Here is a 26,839-nt window from a genome sequence, read left to right as displayed (position 1 = left end):
GAATCTATCTGAGGACCACCGTACATCGAAGTTTCTGAGTTGCAACAAGTAACCTGACAATAATGGCAGAATAGCTATGATGCAGGGGTGGATCCAGGGGGAGGCGATCGGGGCGATCGCTTCCCCCAGAAGAGGAAACTTTCTTATTTTATATATATAAATAAAACCCATCCCAAAGTTTGGAGCCCTTAAAAGTAGCAGTATGACAACCAACCGCCCCCCCCAGAAGTCGGGCCTGGATCCGCCCCTGCTATGATGATGATGATATGCTAGCAATATTGGCCGACAAAGAGGAGAAAAATTAGAATAATAACGATTATAATCAAACATCTTAATATTTTAGAATAATTTGAGTGAAAACTGAAAAAGACCCAACTATCCATGTCTTTTGTGTAAATTCAATTTATACAAATACTTTTGACCTATATTAGAAATGCAAAAACACAGCATCAAACTCCAAATTATTTGAAATAATTGTATAAAATCACTCACGCTTGTGAATATGGATTATTTATTGTTGTATAATGTTACCTCGCTCAATTCCCGTGTGTCATATACCTGAGGAGGACTAGCGGTCACATACAGTAATTTTTTGTCAATGTCATGAAAATGTTATTTCAATATTAATTTTTTGAGCACACATTAAAAATGTCTAACAGATGCTTGATCCTTGGAGCCAAGGCCATACCCATGTACTTCGCAAATAAACCGGTGCGCCCTCTGAAATATCACAGTATAAATAAAGGTACAAGTTTTTAGTAATAAATTCTTACAGTTTTATTGGTAAAGAACCCGTGAACGGTGCAGTGCGCCCTTTACATTAGGCGCCCTTCCGAGACCACATCAAAGATGAACGATTTTATTTGCTCTTCTGTATAGCACAGTTCTGTATAATAAATACACACAGTTACTATTGGCGAAGAACCCGTAAAAGATACAGTGCGCCCTCTACATAAGGCGCCCTACGAAACATCACATTATATATAAGTGGTTTTGGTTATCCTGTATACCAGCTTTGTATAATAAATTCAAATACTGACTGGTAGTACAGAACCTGTGAAGAATACAAGGCGCCCTTTTTTACATCAGATGCCCTGCGAAATATCACATTATTTTTTAAAATTTTATTCCTCTGTATTTCAGTTTTGTATTATGAATTCATACAGTTGCTATTGGCAGAGAACAGGTAAAGATTATAATCACTTAAAAAATATTATGAAGTTATATATCTATAAAACGAAACAATGTGATACATCAAGAACAGTTCGGATAGTCAAACGTATGATGCATTTATGTAATACTACACTAACACTATTCTCTAATTTACGATTTTTATGGCATCGAAGCTTTCACAGTCTTAATATGCATCCATATATCCGAGCATATTGATTGTTATAGTGTGTTTTAAAGCAGTGTTCGGATAATCAGTACCTGTTGTATTTCTGAAATATAGCTGTATTAATTTCCGTAAAATGTGGTCTTCCTGTCACCACGGCACGGCGCGTCCTCAGGTTGTGGATCGAGGAGGAGGCGTCTGGGATATAGAGGTTAGCTGCGAATATACTGAGCAAGCCAAAGGGTGATAATCCAACTTGAGAAATTGGTGTGAGGGTAACAACCTCATCCTGTAGAAAAAAGGATTGTTCAGATAAGTTCGCAGAATCCTCGGATCAGAACTGATAACTTGGCACGAACTCAGCAAAGTAAAATCGACATGAGATTTTGAACATGGAATATAAGAAGACTCTATGGGACAGGCTCGTTAAAATTTGTAAAAAATGAGTTTAGAAATAGAGGTTGGACCTAGTGGGATATCAGGAAATTAGATGAGAAGAAATGGAGGAGTCAAGTCGGGAAATTTTAAGTTTTTTTACGGGGAAGAAATTAAAAATTACCAGAAACAGGGCTTTCCATTCACAAACGAATACGTAATATCAGCAGTTACATAGGTTGAATTTGTTAACGATATATTTTCTTTTACTTCTCTTAAGGGTCGGTGGTGTAATATTATTGTTTTAAATGCACATGCCCCAACAGAAAATAAGGATGGCGATAAAGAAATACAGTTTTTACGAAAGAATAGAACGGGTATTTGATCATCTCCTGCAATACCATATGAAAATTCTGTTAGGCGGTTTCAATACGAAGATAGGACGAGAGGGTATTTTCAAACCGATTATAGGGAATAAATGATTGCATAAGGAAGGTTGTGACAACGGCGTTACACTCGTGAACTGTGCAATATGCAGAAACCTTATCGTGAAGATTACAAAATTCCAACATCGTGAAATTCATAAATATACTTGGACTTCATCAGATGGAAAAACACATATTCAAACTGATCATGTTTTAGCAGACAGAAAAGAAGAGTCTCGCACAACTGATGTTCGGTCGTTCAGAGGAGTTGATTGTGATAGTAAGAGAGAGACTATCGTTGAATAAAGGAAATATTCAATATCTGAAAACAGAGCGGTTTATTATTTTTTTAAAATAGAGGAGAGTCAGGTGAGAAGGGAGCCAGATTGAAGTGTCGAATAGATTCTCGGTTTTAGAAAGTTTGGAGTGCACTAGTGTTCAAGATACTTAGTTGAAATTAGAGATAACATTAAAATTTCAGCAAAAGAAATATTCGGGCACGCAGAAATACGTAGGAACAAACCATTGTTCAACCAGGAATATACTAAAGTCGCAGAGAAGAGAAAACAGAAGAAACAGCGTTGGCTACAAAATCCGAACGAAATAACTACGTAAAATTTTATTGTCATCTGGCAGAAAACTAAAATTTTTAGAACAAAGAAACGCGACTTTTGAAAGTTAAAATTAATTAACTTGAAGATAATAGTAAAAACAAAAAACATTCGGATGCATCAATAAAAACATTCGGATGTATAAGTGCATCAACGAACTTAAGAAAGGCTATCAACTTCCTGCTTACATATTAAAGAAACCTAAAGGAACAGTTCTCACTGATACAGATAGCATCTTAAATAGATGGACAGATTTCTTTGACGATTTGCTTAACACATAGCTAAAAACTAATGCACGTGGAGAAAGTGAAATGCATGCAGCATAACCGTATATTCCAGCATCTAACCAGACAGAAACAGAAATCGCTATTTAAAAAATTAAACACATATCTCGTGTGTAGACGAAATTCTGGTTGACTTAATTTTAGCTAGAGGGGAAAAATTGTATACCAAGATACACAAACTCATTCTCCTTATCTGGAACAAGGAGGAATTGCCACAAGAGTGAAGAGAATCATTTCTCTTCTGTCAACATCCAATAAATCCTCTTAAACATTGTATTAGCAAGATTGACTCCATACGCAGATGAAATTATTGGAGATTATCAGAACGGATTTAGGTAAAATCGATCAACTATCGACCAGATATTTACCATTCGACTAGTACTTGAAAAGAAATGAGAGAATACAACATCCTGGCACAACAATTACTGACTTTAGACTCTGGTAGAAGGGAAACATTGTACAACATGCTTACATAATTTGCAATACCGAAAAAGGTAGATTAATTAAGATATGTTTAAATGAATCCCAAAGTAAGGTTCGAATAGAGAAAATCTTGTTCACGAGCTTTCACGTTGAGAATGACCTGAAACAATGAGATGCGTTGTCGTCATTATTATTAAACTTTATTCTGCAGAACACTTTAAGGAAAATAAAAAGACAGCAATCAGGTCCTAGAGCTGAATTGTATTTGCCAGGTTATGGCGCATGCTGATGATGTAAATTTAATAGGGAATGATAGAATAATAGAAAGGAATGCAGAAATCTTAATTAATGCTAGCAGGGATATAGGCTTAAAAGTAAGTGCAGAGAAAACTAAATAAATGGAAGTTTGTCGGGATCGTAATAGTGCATTTTATGGATGCGTTAAAATGCAAAATAATATTTTCTTTTGACAAAGTGGATACTTTCAAATATCTAGGATCATTATTAACAGACCAAAACCATAATCACTAAAAAATTTGATGTCAACTGAAAGCAGGGATTTCGTGCTATTATTCAGTTAAAAAACTTTTGTTGTCGCTAATTCTGTTGAGGAATTTGTAGCTCAAAATATAAAACGATAATCATGCCTGTTGTGCTGTATGGTTGCGAAACATGGTCACTGACTCTGAGGGAAAATCCAGACTGAAAGTATTTGAAAACAAAATTCTTAAACCAATATTCGAACTCCAAAAGGAACGGGAATTTGGAAAGGGGGTAACTTCATAAGGAGGAACTGCATAATTTTATACCGTTTACCAAACATTGCTAGGCCATCAAGTCTAGGAGGCTTAGGTGGGCGAGTCATGTAGCTAGAATGGAAGAAAGTAGAAACGCTTTCAAAGTCTTGACTGGAAGACCAATCGGAAAACGACCATTAGGAAGACCTAGGCGCAGATGGGAGGACAATATTAAAATGGTTCTCAAAGAGATCGAAGTATAAAGTAGAAACTGGGTTCAGTTGGCTAAGGACAGAAATCAATGGAGAGCTTTTGTAAACGCGGCAAAAAACCTCCTGCGTCCATAGGCGTGCTATATTAAGTTGTTGATACATTTAGCTTCTTTTTATTAGACAGAAATGTTATTACAGGAACTAAAAAGTTTTTCTGTAGTAAAGAGGATTTCGATTCGAGGTTAGCTATTTACGTTAATACTAAAACAAATTTGGTGGTGATTTTGATATAAAATGGCCTATACTTTTTGTCAAAGTCTCTCTCTCTCTCTCTCTCTCTCTCTCTCTCTCTCTCTCTCTCTCTCTCTCTCTCTCTATATATATATATATATATATATATATATATATATATATATATATATATATATATATATATATATATATATATATATATATATATATTCCCGTTTGTACGGGCGCCCTTTTAGTAGACTTGTCCACCGCCCTCATTAGTATCCCAGCACGGCCCTGATAATATATATAGTTTAAATGCTGTTATGTCGCACTGTTCGTGGGTCTCTCGTGAAGTACAAGAATTCTGATAATTGGTCAATGAAATTAAGTGGCAAATCAGGGCATAATTTTTATATATAAATTTTCCGAGTGAGAAAAGTAAAATTTCCAAAGACGAGAAAAGCGTTGCGAGAATTCGACAAATATTTATGAGATAAGATGAGAAAACTTCATAAATTGAGGACGGTAGGAAAATATTAAAGGTTGTATGTAAATTGCATAGTGCATACAACGAGAAACAGGTGGTATTCTTATATTGCGCTTTGTTTTTTCGTTTTTTTTTTAAATAAATGATGCCAGATCGTGAAACGTGATTCAATAATTCTTAGGCTAATTAGTACATAACTAGTGGGGAAAATTTATCTTAACGAACTTAGTATAACTTAACTAGCTGAACCTGTGCTCTCTACACAAAGCATCATTCACATATGAGCATGAATCTCCTTGTCATTTCTCACAACATATGTACATGTACCTTTACAGACACAAGTGAAAGACGTCTTGATAAAAAAAAAAAAAAAAAAATCGACAAGGGGTATCATAAACGGGAGATTTCTTAGATTATTTTTTTTCTATATCTCGCACCATTTGCAAGATGTGAGAATACTTCCTATTGGAGTTTCTAATTCATGTATGATCAGTGTTTTCTTTCTTCTTACATGCAGGATGTAATAAGCAAATACATTACATACACTATTAATTATAATGTCAGTGATATGCGGTCTTTATTGGGCAAAACACTCCACAGAATGAAGATTCATCTTAGCCTGAAGAAATGGTTATTCTTCGTTTTTCATTATAATTTGACCATGAAACAAACGCCTGAGAGGTATGCAACCCATGTACACAACTATGTTGTGTTGGATGTGTAACTCATATGATATGATGCTTTACTTTTTAAAAAATTCAACATTTCCAGTGTACCCCTAGAAATGTAATAATGAAATAACTTCCATGTTTTTTAAATATTCAATTAGAACTGGACAATCTGCACAAAATTTAGAATCGACCAGGAAAAACTGAACGATTCTAGCACTTGTGGTTTTCGAGATCTCATTGTCGAAAGAATTGGAGATGAACATACAAACTTTTCTTTGGTGACCCGGCGGGAGCTCATGTGGTTGGGATTCCACGTTAATCAGTAGGTCCACGTCTCATATAGCCTCGCTGCTGAAAGGGACGCTAAACTAAAATCAACTCAACTCAACTCAATTTTCTTTGGTGACAAACATATAAACGTAGCATTTTAATATATAGTAAATAGTTCTTTTTAATATTAATTCCCTTTTAATGCAAATTAACATCTTTAGCCACTAGCATGTATTAAATCTCTTGAGAGAAAAAATTATATTGCAAGTAAGAAATTTTCTTAATACAGTAAATCTAAAGGCTTTATACAAGGCTTATGTATTGCTTAGTCTATCTATATTTGTATGATCACTGTGCTCATTGAAGGTCAAGCTTTATTTTCTATCTTAATAACCTTTGTAACGGGACGTTTTGCTTTGACACCAGGACTTTCACCTTACCTTCATAACTTATCTTGCTATGTTGTTTATTATCCTTCTTTGATACAAAACAGAGTGGATTAGGATTCAGGATTTTGCATTGACAAATAATTTGTAAATTATGCTGAACAAGCGTACTCAGAACAAACATGTCCAAACTCTGGAAACAGGGTCTTGGGCTAAATTGAGCTCTAGCTCAGCAATTGAGAGTGAGCCAGTTTTCACACATTTCTAACAAGGTTCATGTGTTTTTTGTTCTCAAAAAATCAATTCATAATCTCTTTTAGGGAAACATAGGCTTTCATTAGCTCTTGAGGTGAGATTCTCTCCGTCCTCCTTACAATTTTCAGCCCTTGGAACACTAGATTTTTAACGGGATAACGATATGTTGCAATTTTATTCGTGTATTAGGTTAAAATTCGGTGTTATTGTGACAAATCGTCCATATTTGCGTTATTTCAGATACAGCAGTCAACTACTGATCAATGTTTCTAGACGCATTTATAAAGTTTATTTTGCTTTCTGCAACTTTTCGTTATTAACGTTTAAACGAAAAGTTCAGGTTTTTAGTTATAGCTCATTAACCATACGATGGCGTGTCGTCATGCTAGTGTAATATTGAAGGGTATATTTCAGTATTAGGAAGACATTGTCTAGTGGTTAGAACGTTGGGCTCAGGTCCACGTAGTCCTGGGTTCGATTACCAGTCGGTGCTTCCCAATTTTCGGTGTTCATCCATCGTCGTGAGTCAAACTGGGGAATCACGTGAATAAAAGACGTGACGGTCACTATGTCTAGAAAGCTCTCGATACGCCTTGTTAGAGACAGGGTGACGCAGCGCGCTGACTACGTGAACGTAGTTCAGCCAGTCGCTAATAGATGGCGTTGAAGTGACTCAAGCTCATAACTACTCTTATGCCAGTGGTTAGTCATATTTCAGTGTTAAAGCCTGTTGCAAACATCTTGTGATTTCAGCTAAACGAATAAAACGTAAGCTCTGATGCGATGTTGCCGAGTGCTAAGGAGTGTGGCTATGGCTAAACAGATGAACTACAGCGCGATCAGGTGGCAAAGGATAGACGTGGATGTGTACAAAATAAACGTGGCAATACCGCTGGACTCTCATTTGCTAGCAGCATTTAAAGGGAACTTGGAGCGCCGCCTTCAAATACCAAGATGTTTGTCACGCCGTTTACTTTCATCGTGGTAACTGGCACGGTTTTTTGTACAGCATCAATCTTTAGATTTACAAAGAGGTCCTCGATTTTCTCAAAAACTACGCATGAGATTTTACACTTATTCCTGTAATTTTATTTAACTCAAGAAGATCTATCACATGGTATTTGTATCATTTTTCGACTTTTCTCGTTAAACGCTAACAATGTTGTATAATTGTATACGTAATAACTCATTTACACATCTATCATATATAGAAAGCGTAAGTTGGTCTTCCTGTGTACGTACAGCACTTCACTGCTAACCTTTGACTTCACAATGTATGATCATGACACCAGTTGAATTGGCATTCACAATTAAGACACTATGCCATTCGACAGTACATGACTGAATCACATGTTACAGATGCAATGATCTTTAAACGTGAAATGGTTGTTAACCAGTTAGAACGTATCCATGAACCACTGCCATGAACTAAGCACGAGTAATTTATTTTTATGTGTAAAAGGCAATTATCGATTCTTCAATGATAATGGAATTAACTGGGGAATTATCTTACACTTCAGGCACTTGTATGCTATCTTTAGTATTTGTGAGAAAACTAAGCGGCAATCATAGCACTTTCTGTTTATTTATTTAACAAGGCTGATAATTAGATAAGTGTTTCGTACTACATTTAGTTGTTCAAGTCAGACTCAACAGCTTCCTAGTTGATGGAAGTATTATAATTGTCACAGTGCTGTCGACAGATTGACACTATCCAGAAACCTTTAATTGATTGATAGGTGTTTGGAATAACAGCAGGTTTGTTTAAATCTTTGCTAGCTACACAATATGATAATAGGTAACTAGTCCAGATAGAGATGTAAAATATAACGATCATGTTTAGTTATTTAAAATGTTTATTTTACAATGCTTTTATTAGTTTTTTGTTTGTTAAACTCAAATCTTGCAACTTGGATTCCATATACAGGGTGTTTCAAAACAACACCGACAACGTTTGGGAGGTGATTCCTGACTAACACCAAGATAAGATAAGAAATATATATATATAGACCAACCTCGGAACACAAATGCTTCCTTTCGGAGTTATGGGCTGCCGAAAACATGAGAAAAATAACTTTAAAGGTATATAGCTCCAAAACTATGGGACATACCGATGTCGGGTCAAGATTTCACTTCGGAACTAGTATGTAAACTATCCAAATATTCAAGTTTCAGAATCCTCAAGTACTTCTGCAACAATTTTTATAGAGGTAGTTGGTGAGTACTTCCAACTAAATGCCCATAGCCAAACTGCCGCTATAAAAATTTTGTGTGAGTTTCTTAGGATTCTGAAACATGAACGTTTGGGTAGGGTACATATTAGTTCTTAAGGAAAGTCTTGACCTGACTACGGTAGGTCCCATAGTTTTGGAGCTATGGATCTTTAAATTTAATTTTTTCATGTTTTTGACAGCCTATAATTAGGAAAGGAAGCATTTGTGTACCCAGGTTGATCTATGCTTATCGTCTTATCTTGGTGTCAGGGATCACCTCCAAAACGTTGACGGTGTTGTTTTGAAACACCCTGTATATAGGGCATATATATATATATATATATATATATATATATATATATATATATATATATATATATATATGGTATATAGTGGTTTTTACACAATCCTATAGCATTTTGTAACGTTAAACCTTCGAAATTATATAACAGACACTATAAGTAGGTTCATTACTTAATTAATAAATATACTCTAAATAAATCTATCGTAAGCGAAGAAGTTAATGACAACATTAAATCGCGGAAAATGTTTTAAGTCCTTGTCCTTTATTCATTTTATACCACCTCAAAAATATTTTCTTCTTTTTAGTGTACTTTTTTAAATAATTAGTTTTAAATATTTTTTACGGTTATTACCTATTTTTTAGTAGTATTTCAGTATCCACCAACCAATTATTTACGCCTAACTTCCTTAAGTTGAAAACATTACCTGATAGACTACCAGGAAAATTGCATAATTTCAGAGATAGGGGTATCCTAAATCGTGGAAAAACTAAATTTCAATACAGCCTATTTCGAATTCGAAAAACCGTGGAGTGGCGGTTGTTATCCATAAAGGAAGTCATACATACATTATTCAATACTACATATTACTTCAATGTGTAATGAATATGCATCTGCTTCTCTACAGCGTATGATTCCCGGGCAGGTTCTCAACAGAATATTCCGATCTTATTCTTATTTTATGGTTGGTTCAAAGTAGGCAAAGAAATCAATACGGAATGCTTCTTCAGACGGGGTGCTTCTTCAAAAAGTGTTAGGGGTTCGCCAACTCCATGGTCCCTTGTGTTGAGAATACTGCATGCTGCGTTGTTTTGTTTCATGTTTATAGTCTAGATCCTACGTGGAAAAAAAAAAGTGAAATGTACCGTGACAAAATACATTCCACGAGGAGCCATTTAGCTGGTGGTTCCTAATATTTCCGACTACCAGCCGAAGCATTCCGCATCCATTGTTGTCAGGGCTTACGTTTCGTTTACTTTGGACGAACCTTCAAAATAGAGCATATCTGAAAATTCTGTTGAGAGCATGTCTTGAAATTATACCTTGTAGGGAATACCTTTCAGACATTGTACATTGATGAAATATACATTTTTGGTTTGCAATGTAGATTTCATTTACGCTGAAATGAATTGCCACCTTCACAGTTTCTCGAATTCAAAATAGCGTGTGATGAAATTTACCTTTTCCACAATTATGGGCAGCCCTAGTTCTGAAACTATGCACTTTTCCCTAAATGTCCATATGAGCTTATTTTGCTGATGTGAGGATGCGCCTCTCACAGTTCGTCGGTATAGTTTATTAATACCCTGTACCGGAGCCGGCTCTACTATATGTACAACACATGCATTTGCACGAGGCGGTAAGTTTCGAGGGATGGCCAAATTTGTCATAACTATATTATTTAAGATAAATATTTCTTGTTGAAAACATACTTGATGGTAGTTGGATGATGGATGGAAACTACATGATGGTAATTAAATGTACTAAGCTGACTTTCTATTTGAATACTACATTCATAAATCCTGTTTGGGTCGCATTAGTTTAAAGTCATATGGAGAGTGCTAAAGCAAATGATCAAACAAATCCGAGCATAAATTGCTTGATTGTTATCAAATACAACAACTCAATTCTCGAACAGTAGCTAACACCTGTTCCGTGTAGTTAGCTATCATACTTTTGTTATGAAAACTAGTCTTATCTTTGTCACAAACTAGTCCCTTACCATTGAAGGTGGAAACAAGTTTTTTTTTGTTAATATTTTTTAACAGATGTAGAAGGAAAATCAAGAAATAAAGATAAAAGAGCTAGTTGCACTGGAACTGCAAATTGATATATTGAGATTGAAGCTCGATATGGAATTCTATAAAAAGGATTACCATCTTTCCTGTGGAGGTGTATTTGCTTTATGTTTCACTAACATAGTAGATTATTTTTAAAAGAAAGAAAAAACACACAACAAGATTCTATTTGTAGTGTTTATACCTTTCTGAGTGCAAGTACACTTTCCCTCCCCTTCATTGTTCATGATGGGATAACATATTTAAAATCGTGGCTTTTAGGATTTGTTCTTTCTGGAGAAAGGGGCAGGGAATGATGCCATTGCGCGGGGCAGCCAATTGGGTAAGGGGAGTGGGTGGGGGTCAAAAAATTTTTTGAGGTAGTTTTAGGTCAATGGTAATCTTTTGGGTCAATAGCGACCCAATTTGGATCAAGGGCCGATTTCACTATCTTATTAGGAAAGATCCTTTGCAGTTAATTGTTCAAGTCCCTAGCTTATATACTTACAAACAACAAACTCCGTTTTAGCTTAAATACTGATTGTCAGATTATATTTACATACGTGTAACTATGATATAGTTGCGAGTTACATTACACTATCCGAAAAAGGCAGTTGATAATCATAATGTCGGATTCCAGGTAAAATTAAAGTAATAATAATTTCTGTAGTATATCCCACATGGAACGTAAACTCATCTCACAAAATTACAACGATAACTAATTATCTAATATTGATTGATCATGAGAGCCACCTATTCCCTACATAAAGTGAAGAAGAAGAAAATTGAAAATTGAAAAAGAGTATTCATTTGATAGCGTTTCATGATAATCTTGTTCTTCAGAAGATATTTATAATATATAACTTACATGATAAACCGTCAGGTTCCTCTTATAAGATATTTTTAATCTGTGACCTTCAATCCTGATAAAGACTCTGTAAATAATTTGTGAACTTAAGTCTTAAGTGGAAGTTATTTATTTTACAGTTTAGGTCGAAATTTATGCTATCACTATTTAGGGTGGAGCTCTATTTAATAGGGTAAATGACCGGTCATCATGGTGGCCAGTGGTGGTTCTTGAGGGAAGTCACACCAGTAAAAATTTAAACTTTGTTGTTACAAGATAGGGGAAAAAGATCACCTAATATATTAATTCTTGTATACAGATCTCTAAATTTGTATGAAGCTTTCTCCTTTTTTCTTGCAGCAGCGATTATATATATATATATATATATATATATATATATATATATATATATATATATATATATATATATATATACAGTGGACTCCTTTTAATTGGAAGTCCAAAGGGACACGAAAAAACTTCGAATTATCCAACAACATTCATTTTCACATATGTAACAACAAACAAATCAAAGTACTGTGCATCAAAAACATATTCATATGGTGTAGATTTTACTTAAAGCAACTTATTATTTGCGTGATCGAATAACGCAAACTAACAAACGACATTGACTCCACATAATTTAAACTACGTGTACAATGGAAAATATATTTACGTACAACACTACGACATACATTGAATAGCCCAAACAATTAAACACCAGTAACAATTTGAATATTCTGTTCTCCTTTTAAGAAGTCGTAAACCTCATTTGCTTAAATTTGATTGTTTTTGTACGGTCAATAAATCTTGAATTTTATGTATTGCGTGGAATACGATATCAATAACATTTGGTTGACTTTATCAATAATTTATCTTAAATTTTCAATCAGTTCTGAAACAAGATGAGATTGGCACACGTTCTCTATCTTTACTTCTTCCGCAATTCACCTTCATCTTTATCATTACATAGATTTTCTATTTATCTTTTGTCTTACTCTTCCCTATGGTTGCATCTGGATAACTGAAAACACATTAAAACTGTATTTCTCTGTTTACATCTATCCAACATTAAAAATTTTCAACTGTACTTACTTCGAATTATCCAAAACATAGGCTCAAAAGTTCGATTTATCCACGATTTTTTACTATTGTCTTCAGTACAGTTTTCAAGGGAATGGACTTCTGTTCGAATTACCCAATATTTCGAATTATCCAAGTTCGAATTAACAAGACTCCACTGTATATATATATCTATATCTATATCTATATCTATCTATCTATCTATCTATATATATATATTGCTGTTAAATTTCCTCAAGAGTCGTCACTGATGATCTTGAAGTCCGCCATCATATTGAATTCCCTGCCTCTTTCTCCAGAAAGAACAAATCCTAAAAGCCACGATTTTAAATATGTTATCCCATCATGAACAATGAAGGGGAGGGAAAGTGTACTTGCACTCAGAAAGGCATAAACAATACAAATAGTAGATTATTTTTAAAAGAAAGAAAAAACACACAACAAGATTCTATGTTAGTGAAACATAAAGCAAATACACCTCCACAGGAAAGATGGTAATCCTTTTTATAGAATTCCATATCGAGCTTCAATCTCAATATATCAGTTTGCAATATCAATGCAACTAGCTCTTTTATCTTTATTTCTTGATTTTCCTTCTACATCTGTTAAAAAATATTTTTTTTTTTTAAAAAAAAACTTGTTTCCACCTTCAATGGTAAGGGACTTGTTTGTGACAAAGATAAGACTAGTTTTCATAACAAAAGTATGATAGCTAACTACATAGAACAGGTGTTTGCTACTGTTCGAGAATTGAGTTGTTGTATTTGATAACAATCAAGCAATTTATGCTCGGATTTGTTTGATCATTTGCTTTAGCACTCTCCATATGACTTTAAACTAATGCGACCCAAACAGGATTTATGAATGTAGTATTCAAATAGAAAGTCAGCTTAGTACATTTAATTACCATCATGTAGTTTCCATCCATCATCCAACTACCATCAAGTATGTTTTCAACAAGAAATATTTATCTTAAATAATATAGTTATGACAAATTTGGCCACCCTTCGAAACTTACCGCCTCGTGCAAATGCATGTGTTGTACATATGGTAGAGCCGGCCCTGGTACAGGGTATTAATAAACTATACCGACGAACTGTGAGAGGCGCTTCCTCACATCAAAATACGCAAAATAATGTCGCAGCTCCAGTGCGCGAGCGGAACGTACTTTATAATTTCAACTTTAGGATTAACAATATGCGAGCGGTCACACGTGAATAAACAACAAACATATTAAATCCCTCTTATTCTTTAGCTGCAGACAGATCCGGGGGTGCAAGTACACTTTGAATAATAGAGACGAATTATCTTGCACAGTTTATTGTTAAAAAGAAAAAGTAAAGTTACAGTTGAAGTCCGTCGGTTAATTTGGAGTTACAATTGCCGAAAAAGAGATTGACCGACGGACTCCCGAGCTACACAGTACGACGTGTGTCTACGAAGTTACAACAGTTTTTGGAGACACATCACATTTATAATAAATGCTAAAAACGTGACAAGTTTCTGCAACTTACGTCAGATCTTATGACTATTTTGTACTTTGGTCACCAATGTTAACTTTCCATATACACCCTTTTGTGCAGCCAACACTATAGCTGCATGCGCACATAGACTCTAAGTATTTTCCCTTTTCGTACACAGTTTTTGTTTTGTTAAAAAAAATTGACACATTGATATTCAGTGCTTAAGTCCTCATCACGTGTAAGGCCTGGTGACCATTTCCTAACAAACATCTCCAAAAACCTTTCATATCCTGTTCTGAATTACCCCTTTGACTTTGTCTCACCCTTGAAGTTTCTCCTACAATATCCACTGTTAATAGGAATTTTCCATTGAGAATATCCTATTTGGATTTAGGAACACACAAAACACACATATTGAACAGATGAAATAAACGAAACAGACATATATATACAATATAAACAAATGGTAACTTCTCAATTAAGAAGGGGAGATCGGCCGTCCTTTTAACATCCCATAGCATAATTAAATATGATTAACCAACAATAACAATCACATAATATTCAGTTAAAGAAAAAAAGAAAGATACAATAATAAGATGTACGGCTGTGACAATAAGTTCATATGGACATTTAGGGAAAAGTGCATAGTTTCAGAACTAGGGCTGCCCTAAATTGTGGAAAAGCTAAATTTCATCACACGCTATTTTGAATTCGAGAAACTGTGAAGGTGTCAGTTCATTTCAGCGTAAATGAAATCTACATAAACCAAAAATGTATATTTCATCAATGTACAATGTGTCTGAATGTCTGAAAGGTATTCCCTACAAGGTATAATTTCCAGACATGCTCTCAACAGAATTTTCAGATATGCTCTATTTTGAAGGTTTGTCCAAAGTAAACGAAACGTAAGCCCTGACAACAATGGATGCGGAATGCTTCGGCTGGTAGTCGGAAATATTACGAACCACCAGCTAAATGGCTCCTCGTGGAATGTATTTTGTCACGGTACATTTCACTTTTTTTTTCACGTAGGATCTAGACTATAAACATGAAACAAAACAACGCAGCATGCAGTATTCTCAACACAAGGGACCATGGAGTTGGCGACCCCCTAACACTTTTTGAAGAAGCACCCCGTCTGAAGAAGCATTCCGTATTGATTTCTTTGCCTACTTTGAACCAACCATAAAATAAGAATAAGATCGGAATATTCTGTTGAGAACATGCCCGGGAATCATACGCTGTAGAGAAGCAGATGCATATTCATTACACATTGAAGTAATATGTAGTATTGAATAATGTATGTATGACTTCCTTTATGGATATCAACCGCCACTCCACGGTTTTTCGAATTCGAAATAGGCTGTATTGAAATTTAGTTTTTCCACGATTTAGGATACCCCTATCTCTGAAATTATGCAATTTTCCTGGTAGTATATCAGGTAATGTTTTCAACTTAAGGAAATTAGGCGTAAATAATTGGTTGGTGGATACTGAATAACTACTAAAAAATAAGTAATAAAAGTAAAAAAGTATTTAAAACTAATTATTTTAAAAAGGGCCCTGAAAAGGAGAAAATATTTTTGAGGTGGTATAAAATGAATAAAGAACAAGGACTAAAAACATTTTCCGCGATCTAATATTGTCATTAACTTCTTCACTTATGATCGATGTATTTAGAGTAAATTTATTAATTAATTAATGAACCTGCTTATAGTGTCTGTTATATAATTTCGAAGGTTTAACGTTACAAAATCCTATAGAATTGTGTAAAAATCACTATATATATATATATATATATATATATATATATATATATGCCCTATATACAGGGTGTTTCATAAACAACACCGTCAACGTTTCGGAGGTGATCCCTGACACCAAGATAAGACGATAAGCATAGATCAACCTGGGTACACAAATGCTTCCTTTCGGAATTATAGGCTGTGAAAAACATGAAAAAATGAAATTTAAACATACATAGCTCCAAACCAATGGGACCTACCGTAGTCATGTCAAAACTTCACTTAAGAACTAATATGTGCCCTTACATACAGTATTTGAGAATCCTAAGATACTCACGCAATATTTTTATAGGGGGAGTTTAGCTATGGGCATTTAGTTGGAAGTACTCACCAACTACCTCTATAAAAACTGTTGTAGAAGTACCTGAGGATTCTGAAACTTGAATTTTTGGATAGTGCCCATACTAGTTCCGAAATGAAGTCTTGACCCCACAACGGTTATGTCCCATAGTTTTGGAGCTATAGACCTTTAAAGTTATTTTTCTCATGTTTTCCGCAGCCCATAACTCCGAAAGGAAGCATTTGTGTTCCGAGGTTGGTCTATATATCTTATCTTGGTGTTAGTCAGGAATCACCTCCTAAACGTAGTCGGTGTTTTTTGAAACATCCTGTATATGAAATCTAAGTTGCAAGATTTGAGTTTAACAAACAGAAAACTAATAAAAACATTCTAAAATAAACATTTTAAATAATAAAACATGATCGTTATGTCAAGGTGATCGTGAGATCGAGGAGTTAATGATCGTGATGTCAAGGTAGACTCGCCCATTTTGATTGCGTTTTCCTGCTAAACGTCAGGAGTTCAAAAATTGGGATTAGAGTAACTAATTTGCCCATAAATAGCCCATTATTTTTTAGATATGTTTCGGTTGTTTTAGTGTTGGTGGTTGGCCTAACTTGACACACGTCAAAAACTTTGATTTGCAAATTAACAATGAACAACTGATTTACATATATTAGTGCAACGCAATTTCTATGTCTATTTATGAAACGATACCCCTACTAATAAGTCTTGGCCTTTGTAAAATAAACCTTCCACTCAAAGAAGCCTTAAAAAATCGAATCAATATAGGAACAATTTCTAAGATACTTATTACTGTGGAAATAAACAAGGTACTCTTCAAGGTTTAACAATTACCAAAATCTAGTGGAATAGTTTTCTTCTGTCGAGAAAAGATGGACGTGGCATCTATTATGTTCCCTCTACCAATTACCGTTCAGTACAATGAAACAAAGTTATAAAATAAAATTCAGTCCCCCATAAATAAATTCGTCCTTGCACACCATTATTTCATTTGCTCACAAAATTGTAAATGCTTTCAACATGACAGTTACTAGATACTACAAGAATGTATTCGTTACATGACTCATTACTGGAAGCAGGATATAACTTCGATACTTTTTTTTTAACGAGGGAGCAAAAAATTAATAGGGTAAAAATTTAAATAATAGATGATTCTAGGCACTAAGAAATTACAATGAGACATCAGTCTAACTCGTAAAGTTGATAATAAAGGAAAGCCTTGAAGAAACCGTGTTTCATGAGACGTTCCAGTGACACAGGTGACATTTTAATAAATTCGCTAAAGCCAAAATAACATTGCTTAGCATGTGTCAGATTTAGTGCATATTGTAGCGAAATGCCCATGCATTTGGATGTGCAATAACTTAGCAAATAAGACTGGGTCACTGTTCGATATTCTTTCCAACCCAAGGAACCCAATTGTACTTCAGCAATTTTCAAAATCTAAGGAACAATTTAGACAAATTTCGTATAGAGTACCAAACACGAGCGACAAAGTTGAAATTATGGTCCCCCGAAGCTGAAAATTTCTACCTCCAACTTTTATATATAACTTGTCGTTGCTTATATAATCTATTTTTTCCATAGTTCTAAGTTTTTTTTTTCTCTAAATGCTGCAGTACTTTTTGAGAACTGTTTCAGATTCCAAATTGGAAACATGTTAACTCACATTTCTTTCTTTTTCTTGCAGTATGATGGCCGTAATGAGACCAATGTCTAGAACATTGGTCCGTGCTTTCAGCATGACTTCTGATGTCATCACGGAGCGTATTGACGACAAAGGAGTTATAACGTTGAACAGACCAAAATCACTGAACGCTCTAACTCCAGCCATGATGGAACAGATACAGAATGCTCTAAAAATATGGAGGAAAGAAGTGTCGTTAGTAATAATCAAAGCCGAAGGACGGGCCTTCTGTGCCGGAGCAGATCTAATATCCATGAAGACGATAGATAGAAGGTATCATATGCACATGGCTTCACTCTTGGCAAAGACAGTTCTTATGATTAGAGAGTTTCCAAGACCTATTGTTTCTCTTGTACAGGGCCCAGCATACGGTACTGGAACAGGACTTACCATCAATTCTCATTGTAATATCATGGGTCCTCGCTCGTTCTTGTGCTACCCAGAAGTGTCCGTTGGAATGAGCCCAGATGCTGGTAGTACATATTTGTTTTCCAGAATGCCACCGCCATTAGGAACATACACAGCACTCACAGGTATGATATTAGAAAAGGAGAAAGTGGAAAGGAATTAAGGAAAACCAGGCTTTAATTTACTTTTTCCCAAGTCTTAATCTACCTTCAAATATTCTTCTCCAGAAAGTCAACTAAAATTTTCTTTTTACTTTGAAATGTATTATTACTATTTGAGAAGTAGAAGTAAGACCTATGTCTTTGTTTCACTAAAAGTGTGGTACTGACATAATTACTAAAGAAAATAAAAGAGGATGACACGTCATATAATTCATATTTACAAAATATATTAAAAATCTATATTAACATATTATTGACATTAGCAATCCTCAAATAATTCACATATTATTGATAAAAACCATAAACTTAAGTGCTGACCATCTTAATTAAGTTTGAAATTTATTTACATAGTTATTTACTCTACTAGGAGATTTTTAGTTGATATAATTGCTACACTAGATCTTCGGAATACAACATTACATAAATCCGCTACTTTTCATTTTATCGTATTAAATAAATACGATTAAGAAGTATTTTTTCAGTCATGATTGTCAGTGGCGGATCTAGGCCAGGGCCGGGGGGCCTAGATCCCCCAGTTTTTTCAGTGACAAAATAATTTAAGCTATTATTTATATATTTTTGAAAGTTTATATATACCTATCATAGTCTGTGTACTTGCTGGCCCCAAATCCGCCACTGATGATTGTAAGATAGTGTGATTTACAACCGAGAAAATATTAACACCAGTCATTTAAGTAAATCGAGGGCCCAAGAGCACGTGGTATGTTCTGTCAGAATTCTGGGGTAAAAATTATTTGAGTGGGGGCGCACTTTTATCTGTATAATCTTCAAATACACTCTAAATAGTTTCTCGTTCAGCAAGTCACTATGGTATATCACACTTTACATCTCTCCACAACTGGTAGCTCATGGTTGAGTGAGCTTAATGCGAAAAATTCTTTTATTATTACCGGTATATGTAATGCAGAACACAGCATGATTCAAAAAATGTGTGAAATTGTTCCAAGATATTCGTAGTTTTTTTTTCCTTTTTATCAGATTGAGAAGACGATATTAAGATATCGTTTATTAATGATACATGGCATGCTACTTCGATCAATTTTAAAAATAGATTAATTTAGAGTATATAAAATAGTATTATTTATTTAAAAGGATGTATTTTGATTCCATTTACAACTGTCCATTTTGTTAATACATTTTTCAAATTTTTCCAGTGTTGTAGTGCTGTAGAGCGTAACTCATTTTCGAAACATAAGTGTCTTGTTTTTTGTGTATTCACAGTTAGGCCTATTACGCTTAACGTTAAGTATGAGTGATTTGAAACGAATTAAAGGAAAGCATTCTTTAAAATGCAATTCAAGATAAAATATATTTCTGTCCTTTAAACTATATCTATCTAACTTTGCACTTCTTATTTGATAATAATAATAATGTAATTGCATTTTTATGATTAGATTATGTAAACTTTTGAATTACATTAGGTGTAATCTTTAAGTTGATGGTGTGTTGTAACTTTCGATAACAGTACAAGGTCCTTGCAGTGTCCAGGTATACATCACAAGCAGCGATAGGGATTTTTCCTAACCTTCATCCTTATCTGACTCAATTTTTTCACACTTATACTCACTTACCCTCAAATATTATTTGTGCACTCAACCTTACCCACACTCAATTCCCTCACCCTCACACTCAAATAATACAGAAACCCTCAACCGAACTTACATACCCTCTTAGTCACACTCACGCTTATTCACACTCAAGTAACTCACACTCGCTCTCCAAATATATTATTGACGCTCTCACGCTGATCTTCACTCACACTCACTGATCCTCACTCTCATCTCCAGTCACTCTCATCCCCACTTAGCTTTCCTCATTATCATGTATAGGAGAGGACAATATCATTTGAGATTGAGGTTGAAGGTAAATTATCTTTGGTCAGGGCCAAAGCTGATATTTTAAGAAGTTATGATGTAATGTTTCTATGCTATCATCCTTGCACAGGGACTAACAAATCTTCCTTGAAGTGCACTAGTAATATGATCTATAATCCTTATTAGCTGCCTTCTTACTAGAGAAATATCTTGTAATTTTTCATTTTTATGTGAATTATTGTGTTGTAAATTGAAGTATTAATGTTCCCTTGCAGCTTACCCAATTTATCCGACGGACGCAAGGCGCTTAGGTCTGGCAACTCACGTGTGCACCCAAGAAGTATTTAATGATATTTATGAACAACTGTTGATGCTTACTAATCCCCATGAAGCTGCTATTCGAGACTTGTTACGTAGCTACGCCAGTATAAAAGAGGACTCAAGACTAGAACCAGTATCGGATGAAATCAAACTTCACTTTTCCCATCGCACAGTCGAAGAAATTATGAGAAGTTTGGCCAGAAGCGAAACAAAATTTGCATTTGACACTTTAAAGCGAATGCGAGCTATGAATCCTTTGTCCTTAATTGTAACAAAACGACTGATTGACGAGGCCGATAAGTGCAGCTTTTTAGCCTGTTTATATAGAGAAGCTTTAGCCTTGGGAAGATTTGGGACTAGTTCAGACTTCGAGCAAGGTATGTTCATAAGGCTTTATTTCTTTGATTGTTATTAGTTTCTTTATGTACGTGTTCTAAACAGTCGAATATTATCTATAAGCTATATCCAAATATAATATAAATTAGTAATATAATAGCCTTAGCAGGTGAGAGTCAAAATTATAGTTGAGTGAAATCAGTATAAAATGCTTTTTCTAATCCTTTGTAACACTTTAGGAAGGTGAATGATAGAAAGTGATCTTATTGTAACTGCTTAGTTCTTCACTTGAGGAATATTACTTGATGACTAGCTAGTTAAGCAATGAAGCGATCAATACTAACAAGGAATGGACATGAACATCCGAATCAAACCTAGTTCATTCGATAAAAATAACAAAGATATGTTTATACACAAAAAATTAGGTGCCATGGACAACGGAGTAAGTCCCTGGGGCCCATTAACCCTCGCGGTGAAATAGCCATTGCATCAACACTGTTCATTGGAAAGTCATGGTTTATAGTTTATTCTCTTTAGCATGAAGCAAGCTTTCCAGAGGTGCTATGTATTGGGGCCAATAAGGTACTTGAACAGGGAAAATTGGGAGAATGTCTAGAAAATTTCCTTAAGAAATCCCTTCCATCAAATTTGGACCCCTTTGGAGTGGCCCCAAGTAAAAGCACTCAATCAAAATATATCTCTAAAAATAGCATAGGGGATAAGAAATGTGTGTACCAAATTTTGTGTTGATAGGCGGAATAAATATGAGGGAAAACTTTCTAAACCAATGCACGCTTTCCTCTCATACTTGTTCTGTCTATCAATACAGAACTTGGTACACATATTTCTTATCCCATATAGTCTTTTTATTGTGTGCTTTTACTCGGAACCACTCTAAAGGGGTCCAAAGCTGTCATAAGTTTTGATAACAGTATCAGTCAGTTCGAATCAGACGGTCCTAAGCCACCAGTTTGTTCCTTTCAATACCTATACGTAGTATTGTCCACGGGGCGAGACGGGACGAGTCGTCTCGTTCCATAAGGTTGTGTAGAAAATTTATGTACAGCTTTTTCCTTAGATAGATAACTTTTATCTCGAAATTATCAGAATTCTTCCGACACGAGAAGTCCACAACAGGTATGATATAACAACGTTTATTTATTATTGGAGTGATTTGCGTATCTTTAAACGTTGATAAATGTACTTCATTGTACATCATTTTATCAGTTTATAGTTTCTCTTATGAACTACAATAGAGTCACGCTAATCCGAACTAATTGGGACCGAACCCTGTTCGGATTACGTGATTGTTCGCATTATCCAGAATAACAGTAAAATCACAGTTTGAAGCGGGTGAACGGATCTATTGACTTGTAATACGCAGCGTATAGTATTTCAAAACACGTTTTCTGACTACAGTATATGTACTGTACTGGAAATGTTTTACAAATGTTCGAAAAACTTGATGCCGTTTGACTGAAGGCCTAAATACAGGTATTAAAAAAATTAGATTTAACGAAAGTTTACTTTGTTTCCTTCGAAAACATGCACCCAATTTTATCCTTTTAGTTATTAATTTCCTAAAACTGCGTATTTTAGCCACAAAAAGTATATAATTTTCCTTCCAGACATGTTCGAATTAACTGGATGTTCGGACTCCACTGTATATAACACTAAAACAGTGTTTGGGGTCTAAGACTTGTATGAGTTAATATTCCCCACAAAATATGCGAAAACGAGACGAAAATTGTTGTTTCCCGCCTCATCTCAAATTCAGAAAGATACTTCTTGTGTCTCGTCTCATTTTCGATACAAGAATTGAGACAATATATATATATATATAATATTTTATTTCGTGTATATATATATATTTTATATTTTATTATAAATATATATTTTATTTCGTGTGCAACACTACCTATATGTAGCAGTACCTATAGCATCCTTATGACACACACAGCTGTTTCGAGTTGTATGTCCTTCCTTATCACAGAGGCTATGTAAGAGGAGCTTACCCTCGGATTTAATCCGAACTATGTCTCCACAAGGTATCGAACCAAGTGTCAGAATCACATTCTTCCCAAGCGTATTTTTACCGAGGTAAAAAATATGACAGCACATTTTTAGCCCCCGATAAAAAAAAATATGATAGCATATTCCTACTCCCACGATAAAATTTATACCAGCCCACTAAAAATGTGATGCTCCAATTTCATGTAACAAAGAGAAAGTTAAATGTTAAAATAAGATTTGATCGTGAAGACCCACATTATCTACATACATAATTACAAAGTAGGACTTGCGATCTCAAAAAGCGCGGAATACATAATATACAAAACCAGATTTTTAACAATGCACGATGAAACCAGCATACATTAATTTATATCAACAAATTCCATAATCTATTATATAAAAGAGAACGCACAAATCCTTTGTTCCCTCATCACGCTAATACGGCTGAACCAATTTCTTTTATTTTTGGGGGGTTATTAGGATTTGGACCCTAGATGGTTTTTATCATATCACTTTAATTTTTAATTACCAGTGTCTTGAGATAATTGACCATTCAAGTGTCCATAACGTACAAATCCTTTGTTAGTTCATCATAGGTAAAAATAAACGTATTTATATGCAACCCGCATGACCGTGTCACTCGGCGGGTTAACATAAATGACAGGCGATATACAGCGGAAAATAGCTTGAATCTTCTGTTTAAAATTTTTTAATTGATTTGCTTATTTTTACAGACACTTTTACAATATGCCAGCACGTAAGACCAGTAGATTAGGGCGAAGAACAAGAAAGGCTTCATACATGCGAGCATCTCGACAGTTAGTTCATGTAAAAAAGTTACCAAAGTTATACGTGGCCCTATGGCCAAAGTTATAAATAAAAACTTTTTAACTTTTTGTAGTCTATGTTTCATTAATAGATATTTAACGCAACTTTCGATGCTAAATCGTTTGGTGACCCAGGGCCAGAGGGGCAATTTCGCGCTCAAGCTTCAAAGCGAAAAAGTAAAAATTATCTAATTAACAAGGTTTATTGCGTTACGGGGTGACCCCAGCGAAGCGGGGTGAACGCTGCTAGTATTAATATAAAACCTGAAACTATGTCGAGCAATCTCTGAGAGAGATAAATAAATAGAAACATTTAATTACTTTTCAGAAATATTTAAACAAATTCTATCATATTCTTACTTTACATACGTTTCTCCCATACTATGCATAAAAAAGATACACGAAAAGTTAACTAAACGTCAGGACGTGATCAAATCATTCCTTTTTTATACACAACGGTCATCTATTGGAAATAGATGGTGGGTTAGATATATTTCAAAAACCCCTATCATATTTTTACTCACATTCGTTTCTCCTATACTATACGCAAAAAAAAAAAAAAAAAAAAACACTAAAACCTACAAAATATTAGTACGTAGTACAATCTTACCTATTTCATATAGAACGGTCATCTCTTGGCAGCAGATGGAGTATTAGAGATATTAAAATCGTCTATCATATTCATATCCTCCACCGCGTTTCTCCTTCATCATATTTTAGACGAACACTACAAGTCACTAAAATTTAATACCTAACAAATTACTCCCTTTTTTACACAAAATTGTCATCTTCCTGCAAGAGACGGCGAGTTGAAGATAGTTCAAAAACTTCTATTATATTCTTACACCATATGTTTCTCCTGTAGGGATGCACGCGAGACGAGACGAGAGGATACATAGAAAAGTCTCGTCTCGTCTCGCAGACTCAAATGTTGGTCTCGTCTCGCAAGTGTGAAGTCTCGTCTCGCGTCTCGCATAAAATTTTGAGTCTCATCTCGCGTCTCGCGCGAGACTTTCTCGCATGGTCTCGCAGTCTCACATATATTCCGGATCAAATTTTGAAATGTGTTATTCTATGGCTGTTAAGGAATGATGATGTGATATTCTGTCCGAAGGCAGGTATTTGACCTAAAAGTCCCTTGGCAAGGTGAATGCATGGTGGTTTGTCATTGCTTTCCATGGGATGAATGTTCATAACATCCTAAAGAGACGGAACCTACAGTTCAACATGGTATCCGAACTTGTGTACCCTCCGCTCCAAATTAAAAGAAAAGTTGTGCTGAAATTTGATTGCTGGACCATTAATTTTCGTCAAATTAATAGCATAATTTACAGCAAAACTAGCATAAATTGTTGCTGGATTCAACATTGTTTTCCAGCTTAGAGGTCTCCAGCAATATTTTCCAGAATGCCATGCGGGCACATTTTTGCCTCGAAAAAAAGTCGCCAATGTAATTAGGATATAAAGAATATAACGTTTTCGTATATGTTTTTCTGAACTCATTGAACCAAACCCGGATCCTTTTACTATATCTATATGTAAATTTCTTCGTCTTTATTTAACTGGATTTCGACCTTGTCTTTGCCTGCTTCTAGTCCGAGGAATGCTCTAACGTCACAATATCCAAAATTGACACTGATTGTTCCCTTCGAATAGGTTTGAACTTTCTTTTCAGAAAGTTCAAACTCTCTAGCATTAAATTTGTGGAAGCAGCAGAGAAAATATAAAAATACGTTACTTATGTAGAAGAACAGTGCTGCCATCTATTGTCGCCTATCTCCCTTTATACCAACCACCAAGGAATAACATTACATGTGTCAACGGACTTGTGGATAACGCAATATGTTAACAATTGCGAGAATCAAAATATCCAGCAAACTATTCTTGATACGAAAAATGCTTTCTGGATTAATTTCCAGATCATACAGTTGAACTAACTGCAGTGTTGCCAGAATTCGCATTTTATCAACTTTCGCTTTCAACTTATATAGTGTTGCCAGATCTAGAAAATAAAATTACTGACAGATATAGGGCCATTCCTAACATCTCCCACCAAACCTATAGGGCCATCCTACCAAACCAGTGTTTGAATTAAACTTCCGAACTAGAGGGGGATGTTTTTGACAAATATATAGAAAGAAAATACTTATTCCATGTGAAAATATCATGTTATTTCTGCGAGCCAGGCCGGGGATAAACTTTGACGAGAGGGGATTTCCTCGCCATCCCCCAACATTAATCGCTAGTAGTAATGTGAAAAAGACAGAAACAACAGGAATATCACATTTCGAAGCAATAGGGGGTCTTATTCGCTTTTCAGACCAAAAACAGAAATTCATGTATTCGTGCGCGCCCGCGTGTATGTGTTTGTGTCGCAAAATAAAGTCCTAAATCGATGCTGTAATAAATTTCTAATTTACAAAGCTTTCCTTCTTTAATGATGTTTAGAAACTAAAAAGAAGGCTTTAATTCTGAAAATCAACCTTGAATAATAATAAATCTCATAAAATGTCTATTGCCCCAATCACTTTTTTGTTCCTGGAGGTATTAACGCTCAACTTAGAAAACTCAATAAATGTAAACTCACTAAATATACAATTAAATGTAATTCATATGTGTTGCGAGACTGCGAGAAGTCTCGCGAGACTTAACCGAGTCTCGTCAAGCGTCTCGTCTTGCGTCTCACATAAAATTTTCACTCTCGTCTCGTGTCTCGTCTTGCAAATGCGAGACGAGACGAGACTTCTCGC

General features: G+C 34.9%; 1 protein-coding gene across 1 annotated transcript in view; it reads left to right on the top strand.

Annotated features, from left to right (window-relative positions):
* The window catches only part of LOC145668607 (3-hydroxyisobutyryl-CoA hydrolase, mitochondrial-like), a 107,980-nt gene that overhangs the window by 5,529 nt on the left and 75,612 nt on the right, over window positions 1-26,839 (top strand). Inside the window, exons 2-3 of the mRNA XM_081736640.1 lie at window positions 18,192-18,721; window positions 20,868-21,290. Of these exons, the coding sequence (XP_081592766.1) occupies window positions 18,192-18,721; window positions 20,868-21,290 (953 nt within the window). The remainder of the gene's footprint in view (window positions 1-18,191; window positions 18,722-20,867; window positions 21,291-26,839) is intronic.

Source organism: Thermobia domestica, chromosome 13 (assembly GCF_964235325.1).
Source record: "Thermobia domestica chromosome 13, izTheDome1.hap1.1, whole genome shotgun sequence".
In the NCBI taxonomy this organism is placed as follows: domain Eukaryota; kingdom Metazoa; phylum Arthropoda; class Insecta; order Zygentoma; family Lepismatidae; genus Thermobia; species Thermobia domestica.
Note: the sequence above shows the minus strand (reverse complement) of the source record. Positions and strands in the feature narration are given on the sequence as shown.